At 45.3% G+C, this 21,044-nt stretch overlaps 1 protein-coding gene across 3 annotated transcripts in view; it reads right to left on the bottom strand.

Moving 5' to 3' along the window:
- The window catches only part of LOC147442489 (6-phosphofructo-2-kinase/fructose-2,6-bisphosphatase-like), a 124,107-nt gene that overhangs the window by 68,564 nt on the left and 34,499 nt on the right, over positions 1–21,044 (bottom strand). Inside the window, exons 2-8 of one of the 3 annotated variants that reach the window (XM_086528651.1) lie at positions 2,369–2,432; positions 1,914–2,229; positions 1,598–1,790; positions 582–758; positions 392–508; positions 179–277; positions 66–95 (exon numbers count right to left, since the gene is read on the bottom strand). In XM_086528651.1, coding sequence (XP_086384777.1) covers positions 66–95; positions 179–277; positions 392–508; positions 582–758; positions 1,598–1,790; positions 1,914–2,229; positions 2,369–2,432 — 996 coding nt within the window. Of the gene's footprint in view, positions 1–65; positions 96–178; positions 278–391; positions 509–581; positions 759–1,597; positions 1,808–1,913; positions 2,230–2,368; positions 2,433–21,044 lie in introns of all 3 variants that reach the window. The other 2 variants (XM_086528649.1, XM_086528650.1) reach the window with 2 other exon arrangements.

The raw sequence follows: 21,044 nt of genomic DNA, 5'->3' as shown, positions 1-21,044 counted from the left end.
TTACCCAAAGAAGGCACAAAATAAACAAAAATTTTCACAGTCAATGCCATAAGGAGGTCAGATACCTGGTTACATCCATGTTTCAGACGACGATACTGCAATCATAATTACAAAAAGGTTGATTAGAGAGTGATGTGAGAATTATGGGCATGTGACATCTGTGGTGCAAGAAACTTACTTGACCAACATTAAAGTGTTTGGTCTTGTGTCCCAACCATCGTAAATATCTTGTAAGCTTGGTTGCTGTGAATGTTTTACCCCTTGCTGGCAGCCCAACCTGCGCATACAGAGATTGTATAGGGCATTGAAAGATTACCAGCAGAGGATAAACATCTAGAGTAACACTTGAATAAGTTAGCAGGCCAAAAAGTAAAAAATTGTCAGGCATTACCATTATGATAGCCAAGCGTCGTCTTTCTTTAGGGACAAGAAGTTGGTCGGCCAACAAACATGTATGCCAACTTATTTTTGGTGAAGATTCATCTGTTGATGAAAGTCCTAGCACATTCTGCAGACAAAATGCTGGAGGGTGAACACAATGAGCCCTCCAAAAACCAGTTAAAAAGACAGCCCTGAGAGACCTTGTCTTGTGTAGAACCATCAGCATGAGCACAATCAATGTTTGCATTATTGTCCATAAGCCTATCCTCAGATGTAAACATTGATGGGTTTTCAAAAAAGACAGGTTTTGCGCAGTCACCCATTGCAGGCTGGACTCCTTGTAGTTTTTCAGGCTCTGATCCTAGCACCACCAAATCCTGCAAACAATACTACTGCATTATTTGTTTATATGTCTCATAAAAAAGAACAAGATTGAGCTTTGTCATTCAAAATATTAGCTTTGTCACTTTTGCCAAAAACCAGAAAGGAAACTCATATGGATGATGTACTTTAGAAAGGGAATGCAAAGCATGCGGAGTGTGTATCCTAGCATGAAGTGACAACTCAACACAACTAACACCTTAAGAGCAGATAATACATACACAACAAAAATTCCCGTTGCCAGTCAAGAGTGAGAAATAGAAGAATCCTTAAGACAAGGTAATTACTAACTTGTCATTCCATTTTCCACATAAAAATCAAGAAAGAAACATGTGTGGAATCCCAGTGATTCAATATATATTCCTTAACAAGGTCAGAAAAGTCTGAACTAAAAGGTTGGCTAAAACTCTCTCACAAAACACAATATCAAGACACACAAAGAAAGAAGAAGCAAGGGTAAATTTATATTCATCATATCTGTTAACGAGCATTGAGCAACAAAAGAAATCTAAATATTTAAGCATCCTCAGAGGCTGTCAAGTAATAGAAATACAACCCTGTTTCCTGGGCAAAAAACAAAAAGAAACACAAAAGATGAAATTTTAATCCTAATACGAGGCTTACACAAAAATGAAATTCTACACAATGTACAGACCTGGAAAGAAAAAATATTTTAAGCAGATGATGTCTCTCAGATGATGCCCAGATTGACACTTCAATCCAAGCAATATTTTAAGCAGATGATGTCTCTCAGATGATGCCCAGATTGACACTTCAATCCAAGAAATTGAAAGAAAGAAATCTGTATAGACAAAAAAAACAGCTAGTTCAATACCTGGACTGAAACAGACCTAGTACTTGCGATGGATTTATAGGGCATATTATTTATAGGCTTTGGCTCTGGAGGCTGCCTAGCTGAGATCAGCAAAAGTTGATCTTGGCTCTCAGTAGTCTTCACATCCTCTGCATTACATTCTGCTGCGACTTCATCGTCCACCAGGTTATGGTTTTGAATCTGTCGCTTCAAACTTGTTGAAAAGGAATCCTGTAAGAAAACACTGTTTTCTACTACTGCTACTACTACTGCAGTAAAATTTAACTCGTGATCTCTTTATCAAATGCCTTTTAAGATTAGAATGCACATAACGTACCATACCTCCGGAGATAGTGCAGCATAGACTCCATTGTTCCTTGCATTCTCTTGGTTTGTGCTAACCTTCAGGCCACCTTTGTGAGCTTTCCACATTGCAGCAACCGAAGAGGGGGGGATACTCTCTACATGCACATAGACAGGTAATTCTACCTCTTCAATCTGTTTGAGATTTCTAAACTTTGCACATGCCCTGGTATTCTCTGCTTTATTTGCAGGCAAGAGTCGACGTTTCTGATGCTCTTCTATTTTCCAGATTGTAAGCCCATCAAGATCCCTCACCAAAAAATTGAATTCCAGTTCCTCTGTATCCATTGCTATACTCCAGTTAAAAAACAGGAACAAAAAACCCTCCCTAAGATCTTTGTCAATATGGAAATGCCATACAGTAATAGTTTCAAAATATTTTTCCTCTACTTCAGCACACAGTGAAAGGAATATTCTTGTAAATCTTACCATATTGTGGAGGCACAGCCAATTCAAGCTCCCACGTAAGCTCTTCTGTCTGTGTCATTTCAATCTGCAAAGTAATGACCTACCAGTCAACCCTTGACAGATAACTGTTTGTGGGAGAATATTCTTACCGAAATTCAAGATTTATATTCTTTACCTGATGCAAAAACAAGAATGCTTCCTGAAATTCAAGGTTGATGGAAGTGGTGTATAATATGAAACTCATAGTAGTTTTACTGGCTTTAAGATTGAAATTGTGTCACTGTAGATGGATAACATGCAAGCACAATCCAATTCTTTGCATCATAGTTACCTGGAACAGGAACGGGGACGGGAGGGTCTGGGACGGAACGGGGAAGGGGAAGGGGGCCGGAACGGAAACAGGGCCAGAACAGTTGACTAAAGTAAGGCTTAAAATACCATAAGCAGTGAGGTGAGGCATCATTTCCATACTTCCATCCTGAATTCTGCTTGCACCACAGCAAGAATCTTACTGGAGAGATGCTGCTCTTGTTCTCTTTGTTGGATGGTAAGAACCTATCTAGAGAAACAAATCTTTTGGGTCTGACGCTTCACACCGTCTCAAGAAATTTCAGTTTTCTAACTGGATGGTCAGAACTCTTGGATATGAGGGTCTCCATCCCAGGTCTACATCCCAGTCCAGGGAGTCTCAGTTCGCTATTCTGATCCGAAGCCTCGGTAATCAATCTCGGATCTGATGGTCACACCTTGTCTAAAAAATTTCTCAGTTCTTGCCACTTGGTCTGTTCTCAGTTCGATTAGAGAGTTGGAGCCACCTATGATGTGTTGAAAGAGCATGAACCGTAAAAATAGTAGCCATACGTGCAGTCAGTGAGACAGCCTCGTCATGGTTGACACTAGGAGACTGAGGAAAGCCTTTGGCAACCAAACGAGCTTTGTGCTTGTCCAACGAAATGTCTAACTTTGTGCTCACATGACATCAATGACCTAATGATTTATTCTTGGAACCAACTCCCATGTACCATTTTTCTCGATTCAATCAATCTCAGTTTGCCACTTCCACTATGAAAGGGCCTCCTAAACAAAAAGGGCTTCTCTGTCCCTCATGACCATAAACATCAATGCATTTTCCACCTGTAACAAGGGCCAAGGCTCCATCTTTGACCGGATTGAGACATCCGCGTAGTACCTCGAGTACGCTAATCTAGAGGAAAGTGTGTAAAATTGAATGAGGGCACTCTTACGTACCCCGCAGACAGATTAGTGACGTCTCGGACCGGACACGATACGAACAACAGTAACAAAAGGAAGGGTAAACAACAAAAGAAGAGACCCTTAGGCCCTCGAATGTCAGCAGAGCAACGTGCCGAATACTTTAAGGAGGGTAAATGTTACGGTTGTGGTCAGCAACCTGAAGTGGAAGAGACCGAGGGGATTCTCGTTCTAGAACAGATACTGGCTCACAAGGAAAGGAAAGTGAAAGGTAAAGTGATACGCTGGTGTTTACTTAAGTTTAAGAACTATCCGACATTGGATGCAAAATGGATGGAGGACGAGGACCTAGAAGATACTCCTCAGATGTTGGAACTTTTCCTTGAGGCTTCTGGTCTAACTTCGACTATTCCAAGAGTTACCGATGATCAACCGGTTGAATCTAGTGCGGTGCGGACTGCACAAGAGGGGAGTTACAGTGCTCCTTTGTCACAGATTACCCAGATGGATTAAAGTCACTGATTTCTTTCAAATTTTAGGGGTACTGATAGGCTGATAGTATTCTGTTGTATGACTTTAAGAAATGAAGTACTTCGTAATGGGAATTCCTATATTGATTTTAATATATGTGCTCTTTCATGTGAGTGATGTTTGAGTGCATGATTGAAAGACGAAATGGCTGTAGCATTTCGGTCTTGATTCACCTGAGGGATGATGTGGATATGATAATAACAAGATTTAGTCGATCTCGACATCCGCTAAAGATCCGAGAGAACTGGATCTGATTGCCAAATACCTTACAATGACCATGACTCTCATCAAACATCTCGACAGGGATAGTGATGTGAATGTCATGTGAATGTTCAGTGACTGTCGTCTTCGTGCAAGTACTGGATATGTTGTCAAGTGTGTATGTACTTAGAGTCGGTGTCTAATTGAAATGGTTGTTGGCTTATGTTGGTTTTACAGGCGTAGTCGAGGGCAACTACATTTATTTCAAGAGGGGGGTACGTCACAAAGTGATGACATGGCATGACCTAAGGAACAGACTCTAGACAAGAAGAGGTCAGAGCCTCGCTAAAAGATACAGAAGGAGTTGTGAAAACTTGTAGAACCAATCCGAGAGGCCAAAAATGAAAGGTCCAATTTTTATAAGTCGTTCCAACTTATAGAGTTGAAACCGGCCCGTGGGGGGGTAGGCTTTGGCTTTCACCCGAAATTCTTTAGCTTTTACCCGAAATTCTTTACTTTAGACACACATAGAGTGAACGTGCAAAGGAAACCTGCGATGGGAATTAACACTTAAGCGCACACACGGCTCGGAAGCTAGAATGCCCCGAGTAGACATTGACAACCTGTAGGCCCCAAAATTGGCCCCCCTTTCGGCATTTCTTTATACTTTGAGAGGGTAAATTACAAAGTAGAGTCCTGGGAATCCTTTAACTGTATCCTGCTAGATACTACCAGTTTTGGCCAAATTTCAGCAGCATAACAGCCCCAAAACTTGCACGAAACGAATTCCCCTGCTATAACTCACCTCCACTGACATATACCCTCTGATTCCTGCCCAAAAACAGTAAATTCAGCACGCTGTATTTACTGGTTTTTGCCATGTTTTCAGCCCCAAACAGTCCCCTAGCTGTCCTCTACCAATGGGGCACGATTCCCAATGGTTCTGGAGTCTGTATGGCTGAAAAAAAGTCAATTTACAGCGCATACACAGCGCTGAAAACGCCGCTGAGGTTATGACCCTCACCGGTGCCTGCTTCGGAGTAGCAGTTAGCTACCCCTGTTCCTGCTCAAGGAGGCTCTTGTCTCAGCACAAAAGCATGAATCCACACAGCTGTACATCAGTCAAATGAAGAGCCCTCTTGTGGGGCATCACATAACTGCACCTAGGGGAGGGAGAGAGCAGTGTGTAGTGTGCAGGGCATCACTCCTAGCACCACACTGTACATGAGAGGGAAAGAAAGCACTCCGTAGCTCTTAACCTGTGACAATTGCATAATGAAGCCTCCCCTCTCTTAAAATTCAGCGCCACTTCTTCTGTAAGAGACAAGTGCATGAAAATCGGCCATTTGGAGAGATTACAAGCTTTTGCCTGTTTCAGGGTTGCCGCCTAAAAATCTCCCGACTGGTTGCCCAATTGACTTCGCGGCAGAGTTGTTAAATGTTTCCTTGGTCATACTGAAGGTAATGACGCGAACCATAGTTACGAGGAACGGGAAACCGGAACGGGGAACGCGGAACGACAACTGCCACAAAATGCCATTCCCTGATACAAGTACTCACGTTTGATACACAGAACGGGAATTTGGAACAAGAACTTAGAATGGGAATGGGGAACGGAGACCTGAAAACGGCCATTCCCTGTTACTATGACGCGAACACATTTCATGGCCCAAAATAGCAGTTCCCTAATTTTTAGGAGATACTTCCATTGGGCTCCCACTGGTCATATGACCATCTATCCTCATTGGGACTGCATCCAAAAGTGCAATGTGGCCCGACTATCGGATACTTTCTGTTGGTAGTCCCACCTTGACTTTATGCCTTTATTGAGTTCACTTCCTAGTATCCGCCAACTTGCTAAGTGCAACGATGGGACCTACATGATCTTGCTCTGAGTCTAGACATCCTCTTACTATACGAATTCCAGTGCCGACCACTTCCCGTCTGCGGGTGAAACTACCCTTCACATTGGCCATATAATGTCCGACCATTTGCAACTTCAAAAAGAGGGTCTCAAAAATAAAACAAAAATCATTGGAAAGAAACCAACAACTAAGGTTAGCAATTGCCACGTCCTCGTGACATAGTTAACAACTGCCACGTCCTCGTGACATACCCCCCCCCCCTTGAAATCGCAAACATCCTCGATTGCATACCATAAATACACGCCACTGATGATTTTGTGTTGTTAGCACTCTTTTATCATCGCATGTATCCGCAAGAAAGGTCGTAATACATAGATACAAATGACTTAATGAGACCTTCATACTTTCGTCATTTCCATCCATTACATTGAATTCATATGTACATTTGATGTACTAGCTCTATCATTACCCCTCTTTTGCACACATTGGGTTGGGCCATAAGTAGGTTGTAACCCAAAGGCTTCAAGGTAAAGCTGCAATACATTTGGTGACTCTGACAGTTCATGCTCTTCCATCCACTTTGCATCCATAGGCGGATAGTTCTTGAACTTCACGAAATAGTGTCTTGTAGGCCCATAGTAACGCATACTAAGCTTAGGAAACAGCCGTTCCTTGCCCTTCATCTTCTTTAACCTTGCCTTTCCGAACCTTAACAGAACCCAATCACCAGGTGATAACAACAATTCACGACGGTGACGATCAGCAGCCTTTTTCTGCTTTGCTTGAGGCAACTTTAATTTTCTTATACATTTCATCTATGTTCTCAACATATCGATCTGCCTCAAAGATCTTGTCCTTTGTATGCAAAATGGGAGGAACATTTTTGCCGCCTTCAACAATCTCAAAAGGTGCTTTGCCAGTAGACGAATGCACCGTATTATTGTATGCATATTCAAGCATGGGCAAATACTGTTCCCACTTGCCCTTATTATCTGACACATAGCATTTCAGCAGATCTAAGACAATAGAATTAGCCTCTTCTGACTGTCCATCAGTTTGTGGATGAAACGAAGACGAGAACTTGAGCGTAGTGCCCATGTTCTCAAACAATCCTCTCCAGAACAAACTGGTCATACAAGGATCACGATCACTGATAATCGATAGTGGCATACCATGGTACTTAAAACACATTGTACATAAACAAGCGTGCCATCTGGTCAGATTTTATCTTCTTCTTGTCAAGGATAAAATGGGCTTGCTTGCTAAACCTGCAGATAATGATCCATATACCATCATTCCCTGTTGGCGTTCTTGAAGATCAATGATAAAGTCCATAGCAATGCTTTCCCATGGCTTATCCGGAATCGGCAGTGGTTGTAACAATCCTGGTGCCTTTCGCCTGTCAAACTTGACCTTTTGGCAAATTATGCATGCTCTCACAAAGGCATCCACATCTCTCCTCAAGGTAGGCCAATAAAAGAATGTCTCTACTGCTTTAACTGTCGCATCAATACCACAATGCCCTGCATACAGTGGGACATGACTCTCTTCCATGACCTTATGTCGCAATGGCCTAGTGACACAAAGTCTGCCATGCATCATCATAAAACCATCTCTGAGGAGGTAGTGCTCATGATGTTGCCCCTCTTGCAACTGTTCAAAGATCCTTGCAAAATCTTCATCAATAGCATATTGTTCCTTCATGTCATCTAACTCATGATGATAAGGAATTGACAAAGCTGAAATTTGTGGCTTTCTTGATAACGCATAAGCCACAACATTCTTCTTGCCTTCCACATGCATAATCTGGAAGTGGAACATGGAAAGAATGTTTGCCCATCGCATATGCTTTTCGGATAACTTTGACCGTGTCAAGAAGTATCGCAAGGTTTGATGATCTGTTTGGACAACAAAATCAGCACCTAAGAGGTAGTGCTTCCAGCTAGAAAGTGCATGAATGATGGCCAAGAGCTCTTTCTCATAGACTTGCATAGTCCTCTCTGGCCCTTGCAAAATTCGGCTTTCATAAGCTACTACCCATCCATCTTGCATTAGCACTGCTCCGATGCTACTACCACACGCGTCACACTGGACCACAAATGACTTCCTGAGATCTCGTAAAACAATTATTGGATTTGAAGTCAACTTTTCCTTTGAGAGACTATAAGCTGAAATCTCTTTTTGGGTCCATCTGAAAGTGACCTCTTTCTTTTGCAATGCGTGAAGAGGTGATGCTACCTCTGCAAAATTCCCGATAAACCTTCTATAGTAGGAACATAATCCCAAGAAGCTTCTGACATCGTGCACAGTCTTCAAGTCTGGCCATGTCTTAATAGCTTCGACCTTGCGGGATCCATTCTGACACCATCCTTTGAGACTATGTGGCCAAAGAATTGGATCTTTTCCAAGAAGAATTCACTGTTCTTAAGATTGACAAGTAACCTGTGAGACTGCACAGCTCTTCGAACACAATGGTCAAGTGACGCCTATGCTCCTCTTCATTCTTCGAATAGACTATCATGTCATCGAAGAACGTCCCAACAAACTGTTGATGTGAGCGAAAAATCCGATCCATCATTCTGTTGAACGTGGCAGCAGCATTTGTTAGCCCAAACGGCATCACTAGAAACTCATAAAGACCAAATGTCGTTCTAAACGCAATCTTGTACACATCCTCTGGCCTTATACGAATCTGATGGTACACACTCTTAAGGTCTATCTTGCTGAAAATTGCAGCACCCTCTAAACGATCGACAATATCATCAATTCTAGGAATAGGAAACCTATTCTTGATGGTATTCTTATTCAACACACGGTAATCAATGCGCATGCGCCATGAGCCATCCTTCTTCTGCACTAGGAGCACTGGGGAGCAAAAGGGTGAAGAACTAGGCTGAATCAGCCCCTTCTCTAATAACTCCTCAAACTGGCCCATAATATTTATGCTGCGCCGCGCTAACCCTGTAGGAGGTCTATTTGGTGGGCTACACCCTGGCACCAAATCTATCCGATGGTCCTCAGGTCTCTCTGGCGGCAATTGCGACAGTAATGAATCAGAAAAACAGTCACTAAACTTTTGCAAAAATACTGGCCTTTCTTTATCTAACACAGATAAATTTGACTGAACATTATCTGAGACATCACGTGCAAAAATCAAGTACACAGAAAGATGATTCTTTATTACAGAAGTGATAGCAGAAGCAGATACAATAGGGATAGACTCCCCTTTGAGCTTAACATCCAAAACATGAGTTTTGTCCCTATGCTGAAGGGTGATCGTCTTGCCGAAGACATCCAGCATGCCATGTACTTTGAATATCCAGGGAGTCCAAAGTAGCGCATCGCACCCTTCCAATGGCATGATATAGAACTCTTCTGTGTCCACATATGACTGAATATGCAGACGCAGCTTTCCAATAATGTAACACACTCTAAGTGGCCAAGACATGCCAACCCTGCCTCTACCGTGTACCCCATCTCTTCAGCTCTGATGCCCAGCTTCATAGCTAACTGGATCAAAGAAGATGAGTGTCGTCTGATCCCTAACTTTACCCCATGCCCTGCATAACTCACTGGCATCTGTGGTGGGCCTGTCACCCACCATGTCTGGCACCAAACCTGCCGTGGATTTAGGCTTCTTTCCTTTCTAGTCTTCTTTATCATCTGAGTCAGCTGGTCTTTTCCTTTGTGGACAATTGGTAGCGAAGTGACCAGGCTGCTCGCATATAATGCATTTGTTTTCAGCCATTAGGACCTTTTCCTCGAGCGACTTGCGCACAAAAGGCTTCCTTTTTTGTTTCTTTGCCTGCGCTCCAGAAGTCCCGGCTGAATCCTTATCTTTGGTGGCCTTTTCTGACCCCTATGACGCTTCAAGAGCCATTTTCACAAAGGGCTTCTTCGCTGAATTTTTCTTTTGCTGCCCTCCTTTCTCGTTGCTCGGAAACCCACTGTCCTCTCCTTTCAACAAGGCAAGACCAATGTTAGCAACTTCCATAAGCTGAATAAGGGTAGCCACTCTATTCTTGGTACAGTAATCACGAAGCCCTTTAGGCAGCCCACAACAGTACTTCTCTATCTGCTCTGTCAACGGCACAAATCTGTAGGAGGTTACTTAAGAGTAACGCTTTACAAAACCTCCGATTGTACTCCAGCAAGCTCTTGCATGTAGCCGAAGTAAGCTGGTGCCAATTTGTCATGACGTCGGCTTCAAATTCATTTGACAGCCAAGCAGATGCAAACATTTGCTTCAAGTAAACCCAAGTGGCGGGTGCCTGTCCTTACATTAACAATGTCGTCCACCATGTAAGCGCATTGTCCTTTAAGAAAGTGACATCTTTTCTTACTTTAGAGGCCTCTGTAAAATTCCCTCCTGCAAAAGCTGTATCAAACTGCTGGAGGAAAGTGAGAGCCTTTGCTTTATCCTCGAAGCCACTGAAAGTGCCGAACTTTACAGCTGCACCACCTTTGTAAGCTTTCGGCTTCTCCAGTGCCCCCAAGTTGTCATAAGGAATGGTCTGCAACATGCACTGTAGTAGGCATGATCGACACATCTTGGCCATTCACATTTTGCGTCAGAGGTGTGATATCTGGCTGCTGTCCAGAAAAACCAGCCATGCCAAAATGACCCTGTGGCACCCCAAACTGGCCCTGGTTTCACTGAAAACCTTGTTGCATGCCGATACTACCATACATGGGGTTTGGCATCATGCCTTGCATACCGCCAAACACTGTTCCTGGCATGTACGGCTGACTTCCAGGCACATAACCAGCCATACTTTGGAACACTGATCCACCCCGAAATACCAAGGATGTACCGTGGGTGGTGGAAAAACTGTGTGCATAGCCTGGTATCCAGTTCCCTGTCCATTCAAAACAGCATGCGGGCTCTGAAAGGTGGCGGGCTGAACTGGCATAACCTGTGGAATAGGCGTTCTAGCCACCTATTCGAGCACGGGAGGAACCTGTTTTGGAGCCCCCGACTCCGCAACATGCGAGTGTTCCCTATCCTGCTGAGTCGCATTAAGTACTTGGGCTTGAGCCTCAACAAGCTCCGTACGCAGTGTAGGTTGCCTATTTTGCTGTTGCACTGGTGGCGCTTACAAGAACTCCATAAACCTTGGATTCTGCACTAGTTGCGAAAAGACATTCACCGCGGCAACTAACCGAATCTTGAACGCATCATCCTCAAGTTGCCCAGTCATAAAGCCCTGTACTACTGGAGGGACATTCACACCAACAGGAGGTATAGACTGACGTGGCCGTGAGCTCTCGCCAATCTCGAAGACCATAGGAACTTCCTGTCTGTCCTTCGAAGAGGAACCCTCTTCCATGATGCCCTTCCCTTTGTCGGCCATAGTGTAATCCCGCGTTCCTGTACTCTGTGTCTTTACCCAAAACAACCGAGGCTCACTTCTTGAGGAAAAAGTGATTGATATCCCGGCAATGGAACCTTGAAACCGGCCCGTGGGGGGGTAGGCTTTGGCTTTCACCCGAAATTCTTTACTTTAGACACACATAGAGAGAACGTGCAAAGGAAACTTGCGACGGGAATTAACACTTAAGCACACACGGGGCTCGGAAGCTAGAATGCCCCGAGCAGATGCCGACAACCCGTAAGCCCCAAAATTGGCGCCCCTTTCGGTATTTCTTTATACTTTGAGAGGGTAAATTACAAAGTAGAGTCCTGGGAATCTTTTACCTGTATCCCGCTAGATACTACCTGTTTTGGCCAAATTTCGGCAACATAACAGCCCCAAAACTTGCGCGAAACCAATTTCCCTGCTAGAACTCACTTCCACTGACGTATACCCTCTGATTCCTGCCCAAAAACAGTAAATTCAGCACGCTGGTTTTTACCCTGTTTTCAGCCCCAAATAGTCCCCTAGCTGTCCTCTGCCAGTGGGGCACGATTCCCAATGGTTCTGGCGTCCGTATGGTTGAAAAACGGTCAATTTACAGCGCATACACAATGCTGAAAACGCACTTGTATGGTGAGGTTATGACCCTCACCGGTGCCTGCTTTGGAGTAGCAATTAGCTACCCAGGTTCCTGCTCAAGGAGGCTCTTGCCTCAGCACAAAAGCATGAACCCACACAGCTGTACATCAGTCAAATGAAGAGCCCTCTTGTGGGGCATCACATAACTGCACGTAGGGGGGAGAGAGAGCAGTGTGTAGTGTGTAGGGCATCATTCCTAGGACCACACTGTACATGAGAGGGAAAGAAAGTACTCCATAGCTGTTAACCTCTGACAGTTGCATAATGAAGCCTCCCCTCTCTTAAATTCAGCGCCACTTCTTCTGTAAGAGGCAAGTGCATGAAAATCTGCCACTTGGCGCGATTACAAGCTTTTGCCGGTTTCGGGGTTGCCGCCTAAAAATCTCCCGACTGGTTGCCTAGTTGACTTCACGGCAGAGTTGTTAAATGTTCCCTTCGTCATACCGAAGGCAATGACGCGAACACATTTCATGGCCCAAAGTAGCAGTTCCCTAATTTTTAGGAGATGCTTCCGTTGGGCTCCCACTGGTCATATGACCATCTATCCTCATTGGGACTGCATCCAAAAGTGCAATGTGGCCCAACTATCGGATACTTTCTGTTGGTAGTCCCACCTTGACTTTATGCCTTTATTGAGTTCACTTCCTAGTATCCACCAACTTGCTAAGTGCGACGGGGGGACCTACATGATCTTGCTCTGAGCCTAGACATCCTCTTACTATACAAATTCCAATGCCGACCACTTCTCGTCTGCAGGTGAAACTACCGTTTACATTGGCCATACAATGTCTGACCATTTGCAACTTCAATAAAACAAAAATCATTGGAAAGAAACCAACAACTAAGGTTAGCAATTGCCACGTCCTTGTGACATAGTTAGCAACTGGCACGTCCTCGTGACAAGGGTCCTGTCCGATGGTGCCCACGGGACAACACAAGACCATTAAATTAAAGCAAGGACCCCAATCTGCGTGGAACTGCTGATGTGGCAATGTTGTAAGGACATCCCGCCAATCATGTTGGCTGCTGATGTGGCACCTGTACGGATTTCTGCAATTTGTATTGACAGATTTTGGCGGTAGGGATTGGGACCAGATGATTTTAGACGTGAAGCTTTTCATGTACACTGCTTTTGGAAGGCCCAGGGCCTATAAATAAATTGTCAGGGCCTCAGTCTCAGGCAGATTAGCTTGGGAGTACTGCTGAGACGAGGACCCTCGGACATCGTACTTTGTGAAGCATTAATAATAAAGAAATACAGAAAGGGGCGTCAATCTTTGGGCCAATCTCTTTGGGCATGGAACTTTGCCGTGCCCTGTCATCTCTCTTTCAGTTTTGTTTAGTTCTTTCAGTTCTCCACGTGTGTTGTGGTAGATTCCCGATTTGGAGTGTCCAAGTCTGCTACATAGCCTCACGCCCCAAGGACTTGGCAAGCTTTCAAGAATATTTTTGCCCGAAGTTACATGACATTCTTGTTTAAAGTGCAGCTTGTGGCAGAATGGGGTAACTTGAAAATGCTAGCCATAGAAACTATGGAAGACTAAAACTAGAAGTTTTTAGCCATTTATCTCCGGGTGTCTTTCTTCAAGCTAATACCCTTGGAGAACCAGTGTGAGCCCTACACCATAGGACTGCCATCACCACTTCAGGAATATTGTTTGTCCAAGCAAGTCTCGACAATCCAAGAACTCATGGACCATGCTGCAGTTGGCTATAAACTCATGAAGGGAAGACTAGAATTTACAACTAACAAATACTCACAATCCTCCACAACAACGCATAAATTCTTGGGATTCTCACGACACCTCGACTCAACCTGCATGACCTTGCTTGAACACGCATCAACAAGAAACTTTGTAACAAGAACGTAGATGTCACGAGTGTTAGATTTACACCACTCTGCTGATTCACAGGGCTAGGGCATGCATGTACAGCTACTGTGCCTCCGGGCTGGCCACCCTTTGCATATGCATATAGACTGCATTGTCCGGCCGCCCACTTCTGGGCCAGCCGCCGTACCTTGTCCAGCCGCCCACTTACGTTGGGCGCTCTATATTTCCTCTCTCTCTCTCTCTCTCTCTCTCTCTCTCTCTCTCTCTCTCTCTCTCTCTCTCTCTCTCTCTCTCTCTCTTTTCCGCAGGCGCACTCTCACATGGTATCAGACGCCAGTTCACATGGTATCAGTTGCATTGAGGGTGCGCCTTCTACATCAGGTTCTCCTCCCAAGAAGCAGATCAGATCAGCCAGCGTTTTTACACCAAGAGGGGGGCGACAACAGTACGAGGCCATCCGTCGCGAAGACCTCAACCCTCACCTTGCGTTTTTGCTGGAGAATTGCAGATTTTCCCTCCCCACACCTAGCGCTAGCAACAGGAGGGATTTTCATCGCCGGAATTGCCCCCTACCATCAATGATTTTGGCCAGCAGACCCTAGTGCTTTTGGTTGGCTTGCGTTTTTGGCAATCAGCATCAGCGTTTTCAGCCAAGAGGGGGCAGCACCCACAGATCTTTGCCCCACCAGCTCGGCATCCGGTGCTTTGTCGACGAGAATCCTCTTCAGATCTACTGTTTTCAGCCATATACACTTGCTGTTTTCTCTGTTTTCAGCCCACCTGGGGTTGTGACATTGATTTCCCGCCCTCCCTACACCCTCTGCACCGCTCCGGACCCTGCTGGGAGAGTACGAGCACGCTGAAAATCGCTGGACAGCAGCGTTTTCATCACCTCCCACTTGCGTTTTTAGGTGGACAGCAGCAATATGGCTTGTGTTTTTTACAGAGGATGAAGTTACCTCCTGCCAGGACACCATCCGATGGTGGTCCGTGCGGTCTCACAGTGACTGCTGCAGTACACGGTATCTTCGACATCGGCTTGATCATCTATGGGCGTATGATCCTTGGGAGACCCATTCATTCCAACCATCATTCAGGGGTTGCGCACTCCAGAGGGGATGGTGGCTTGTGGTGGTTTTGGACACACCTATGCACTCATCAGAGGAGTTCACACGAGATATGGCCATGCTCATGGCATATGGGATTCCGGCATTCCCAGAGAAGACACCAACATCTTGGGTGGACAGACACTTACAACTTGACCTCGACACGTCAGATCACTTGCTTACACAAGAGCATCTACATGGACTTAGGGAGAGGATCTTGGATCTCTTCTTGGAGAGGTTCATTGCTTGGATCTGTAGACTGGAATGGGACTTCAATGCTTTGGACTCTCTCGGAGAGTTTACTCGCCAGATGCGGGAGATTAGGCATCATTACGCGACTACATCCGAAGTCACCCAGAGCTTGGCTTGGATGGTAGTGAAGTTGCTCTTCTACACTCTTGATCATTTAGATTCTACCTTCAGAGTTGCTTACATTCACCCTCGGTAACTTTACAGCAGACTTATCCCCTGACCCGGGCAGTAGGCCACTCCCAGCTCATTCACATTGAGAGCCACGCTGAGATGTTGTTTGGTGGTGGTGTTGGCGTCGATTCTGTTTTGGTTGACACCGGAGGATTCGAGGCAGGAGATACAGGCAAGACGGCGCAAACAAATTGGTATGGCCTTTCCTCTTCTCTTCTCAGAGATTATTCACAGCGCAAACTGCTCAGTTTGGCTTCCCTATTTATATAGGATGATTACGGTGCAGATAGCTTGGTCTAACCACACCTCTTCTTAGAGGCCCGTCACAACGTAGACTGTTGAGTCTGGCTTCCCCCTCATCTTGGATTACCCTACCTACAGACAGGACACCATCTAGTGGTGGTCTGTGTGGTCTCTCGATGACTACTGCAGCTTACGGTAGCTTCACAGTGCCGATTGTTTAGTCTGGCTTTCCTTGTTTCGGAGGACGTTTACGGCGCAGATTGCTACATCTGGCCTTCTTGGAGTTTTTTACAGCTCAATCACCTGGCCACATTGGGTTGCAGGTTCATGCATTGACAGGCTTCCGGTCATTCTCATGACGATTCCTGGGCTTCCCCATTTTCTCCAGATGGTTTGACTACAGGCACCACAGATCCTATTTGGGCTGGACACTTACAGGTCTATTGGCACTTCTCTCACGACAAGGAGTTGTTTTCACACTCAATTCGGGACCTTCATGCAGTATCTTCACCCTGTATCGGCGGAGTACAGCACTTTGCTACACTGCTCGGGACAACATCTTTCCACGGAGATTTCTTGGCGGTTGGGACACCCCACACTACTGCTACACTCATGGAGTATCCTTCAGTGGACATTGCAGCAGACATCTTCATCATTTGCCTCACATCTTCGGCTTCATGCCGTTTGTTCAGCATCCGGTGCTGAGAGGGGGTGTTACATTTACACCACTCTGCTGCTTCACATGGCTAGGGCATGCAAGTACGGCTAGTGTGCCTCCGGGTTGGCCACCCTTTGCATATGCATATAGACTGCATTGTCCGGCCGTCCACTTCTGGGACGACGCCTTACCTTGTCCGGCTGCCCACTTATGCTGGGCGCTCTATATTTCCTTTCCCCATCTCTCACGTTTGTGTCTACTCTCTCTCTCTCTCTCTCTCTCTCTCTCTCTCTCTCTCTCTCTCTCTGTGTCTTCCGCACGTGCACACTCACAACGAGGCTGTGTCCACCACTAACCTTAGTTGTTGGTTTCTTTCCCTTGATTTTTATATGATTTTTGGAAACCTCTTTTTGAAGTCACAAATGGCCGAACATTGTATGACAAGTGTCAGACGGCCAATAGCCAAGAGTTTCACCCGTAGCAGTGAAGGCCAGGTCACCATGAGTTGGTCGGCGGGCCAATCCGCACTGAAATCTGAGTAGTAAAAGGGTGGCTAAGCTCAATTCAAAGTCATTTAGGCCCCACGCGACACTTTATAAGTTGGTGGGTACTAGGAAATTAGGGCAAACTGAGCACTTGGCGGCTCTAGAGCGATTTGCAAGTACACCTCAGCTGGGGGGCACCCAAAATTGAGAGAGGAGGCTACCTTCTTCTTCATAAAGTGCCTACAGCATGTGTGTGTGTGTGTGTGTGTGGGTGTGTGTGTGAGTAGTGGGCGCAGGTTTACAGCTTTAATGGAAAGCTTGCCTTCTCCTCTGTTCTATGTAGCACAATGATTATGTAGCACGATGCTTCCGCTCTCATGCACCTCTCTCCCCTTTTGAATACAGAATCGTGATGCCCAGATCAAGGGCTACTCATTTGTAATGTACAATTTTCTGGGTTCATGCGCGATTGCCGAGGCAAGAGCCTCTTGCACGGGTACCGGATTAGCTAGTTGCTAATCCCCTGTAGGTGCAAGTTGATTCGGAGCGATTTCTAGCAAGAAATCTTGTCCAAATCAAAGGGCAAGTAGCCCTACAGGTGCGGACACCCTAGGGCTTGCTATAGATGCGACCGACATGCAAAACGGAGCCCAAAACAGAAAATTACAACTTGTTGTGTTTTTTTGGTAGGTTTAGGGTTTTGACCCTTTTTTATCCTAACAATCCCAGGTGCTTCGGGGAAGCTAGAGAACTCCAAAACAGGTGATCTGGTGCATTTTAGAGGCGAAAAACAGAGATTTCAGCATGCTGTATTTTCACGCCAGGTTTGTCAGAGTGCTCGAATGCAAGCGGGAAGTCACGAAGGGTATGGGAATTTTGTATGTGAAGCTTCCTACTGCAATTATGCTACCGAAATTGGGCTAGAGTAGGACATATCAGCCTAATAAAAGTGGGACAGCTTGTAGGAATTTATAGGTTTTCTCCAAAGTTTAATTGAATAAAGAAATACCGAAAGGGGCTCCAACCTTTGGGGCCAATGCGGTGTCACTGTCTGCTTGGGAGCACTCTGTCACAAAGTGATGACGTGGCGGACAGCAGAAACCCTAAAATTCCTACAAACCCTAATTTCCGGAAATCGCGGAGGCTGAAATTATAAAAAAAATAAAAATGGAAAATGATGAGCGACGCAAATTTCGCTTTTTCTCTACTTAAATGAGAAAGAGACAGAGAATGCTTTTGCTTTCATGTTTTGACTCTCTGTGAGAGAGAGAGAGCAATTGCTTTTGATTTGAAGCTTTTGGGGCTCTGCTTTTGGGCATCCCTTGTAACCTTTAAATTAGTGGTGAGGGCCTCACTTCTCAGGGCATCTGGACGCAGAGTCTGAGAGTGAAACCCTAACCGCTCTTTTGTACTTTGATGATTGATATAAAAAGAAATACCGAAAGGGGCGCCAGTCTTTGGGGCCAATATCTCTAGGCACGGAACTCCGCCGGGCCAGTGCAAATCTATTGTGATCTGTGAATTGTTTTGAAGTGGTTATTTGGTGCTGTCGCGGTTGATTCTTGACTTGGAGTGTCCAAGTGTGTTATAGTGGTATCAAAGCACGGCCGATTTCTCTTCTACGGGAAATCCGATCCCCGAATTTTTTTTCCGTGGCACCTATGGCTTCAGGCAATGATCAGTCGACTCCCTCTGCATCTGGAGATGCGGGCTAGGATCACAACGAAGATTCCGACAGAGAGTATGGCCCGCCTTGGCCTACTTAGGCGGAGCGGCGAGAGATAGAGCGTCGCCAGTTGATCGGCGATGCAACAAAGATGATGCTCAATTTTGCCAAGGACCCGAAGATGGAAAAATATATGAACCAGACCTCTTTGGAAGAGGTACAGACGGAGTGGCAGAGAACCACAACACCACTCCCGAAACCCACTCTCAAGAAACCTTCTGCCTCCAAGAAATATACGGAGAAGGAACTGGAGAACGTGGTTGATGCACAGATTGCTCAGCTTTTTGACACGCAAAAGAAAGCCAAAAAGCACGGCAAAAAGCAGAAGAAAGGCACTGACTTCCCGGGATATTTGGGTCGTCGGTCGACATTTGACAAGGCAAAGAAATTGAAGAAGCGCGTCAAGTTTGAAGACCTACCCAGTTCTTCTTCTTCTTCTTCTGACATTTCTTCTAGCTCCTCGGATTCGAGCGAAGAAGACAGAAAAGGTAAAAAGCGAAGCAAGAAGCAACGCTTTGGAAAGGGCAAGAGAAAGGCAAAGAAGGCTAAATCTCGCCCAGAGACTGACAGTTCTACTGAGGACTCGTCTACAGACAGCTCAGATTCCGATGACGGAAAGTTTTATGCGAACAAGAAGAATTTTTACAAAGCCAACCAGTATGACTTTCTCGAAGATAAAAGCAAGAAAGTCCGAGAGTTTAAGGAAGGTGGCCACTCGATCAAGTTTGATACTTTTCAGGATACTCATATGCTTCGAAGGCTTTGTCTTTTATACAGCAGTTTGACATCGCTTTCGCGGGAGGACGCTATTTAGAGCACTCCAAGATTCGGAGAGCTGCCTCTTACTTTAAGGGGAATGCTCGTACTCGGTGGTCCACGCTTCTATTAAGCAAGACTGTGCCAGTTACATGGCTGAAATTCAAGAGGCTTTTTATTTCTTCTTGGTTGACTCAAGAGTTTGAGCGAGATATACGAGCTGCTTGGAACCATCTCCGGATGACCAAGAGCGATACAGTGAATTCTTATTGTGAAAGATTCTAGAGCTCTTTTCTACCCGCCTCTTCATTCAAGAAGATCTCGTTCAGAGAACAGATTGAGCGGTTTACCTTGGGTCTACCTACAGAGATCCGAAATCACTGCTTGGAACAGAAGTCAGCTTCTGTTCAGGAGTTGATGAGTCATGCGAAGCGGGGCTTTGCCATTCACTCCGGTAGTCTAACCTACCCCACAGATGAGGCCATGACACAACGAGCCGAACAGACTTCTGGGAATGAAAGTAGAAAGAAAAAGAGCAACCCAGAGAAAAAAAAGGATGCACGACCCAAGCTTACTCCTGAGGAGAGAGCTCGCTTCATCAAAGAGGGGAAGTGCTTTGGATGCAGGGAACATGGACATATTTCCGCAAAGTGCCCTGATAAGGCACAGAAAGAACAGAATGATAAAGACGACAGGTCTGAGAGTTCGAGAGTAGCTGAGGAATGTGGCAGAAAAGACAGATAGAAAAGCAGAACTGGTACCACATGGCGTGGGACCTGCACCGAATCTAATGAATGAAAGTACAAACTTTGCCGCTTTTGGGGCAAAGTGAAGGATCAAGAAGCTCTTTTGATTGAGCCAAGGCCAACTTCTTTTCACTTGGAATTGGCGGCTCGATTAAGAACTACGCCCGATAGACTGACGCCACAGGCGGAGGTAGTTCGACTGGCAGCCGGATGGGATGTTGCCATTACACCGAGCATTGGCAAACTTCGTTTGCAATGACAGGGGTATTCAGGGCACGCGAGTGACGTTCTACTCGGGATCCCTTGGTACCACAAGAACTACGCCGTGGTTGACTACCGGGCCGAGAAAGCGACTTTGATAAATGAAGGGCTTAGAGATTGTACTTGATGAACTTCAGTTTTCTTACTCATTCTTTTGGGAGAACTGAACGATGGATAAAAGTTGAATATGTTTTGACATGAAGAAAAGAACGCCAAGATTTTTTTCTCCACGCTCATGCCGATTGCTTTGGAGAGGGCCTAAAGATCATACCATTGATCTGATATCTGGAAGCACGCCACCGAATCGGCCACCTTATCGTGTGAGCCGAGTACAGAATGAAAAGATTATGAACTCAGTGAAAGACCTCTTGGAAAAGAGTCTTGTCCAGCCTAGTACTTCACCGTATTGCTCTCCAGTGTTGTTGGTTTTGAAGAAAGACGGATCTTGGAGAATGTGCATCGATTATAGCACTCTCAACGAAATCACCATCAAGAACAGATTTCCGATTCCTAGGATCGATGATATACTCGACAGGTTACAGGGATCCTCGTGCTTTAGCAAGATTGACTTGAAGAGTGGATATCATCAGAACAGGATAGCGCCAGGAGATGTCTACAAGACAGCTTTTCGGACGACTTTTGGGTTATTTGAGTTT

The sequence above is a fragment of the Adiantum capillus-veneris genome, chromosome 14 (genome assembly GCF_014529385.1).
Source record: "Adiantum capillus-veneris isolate H3 chromosome 14, ASM1452938v2, whole genome shotgun sequence".
Classification (NCBI taxonomy): Eukaryota; Viridiplantae; Streptophyta; class Polypodiopsida; order Polypodiales; family Pteridaceae; genus Adiantum; species Adiantum capillus-veneris.
This window is presented reverse-complemented; position numbering and strand designations above follow the sequence as displayed.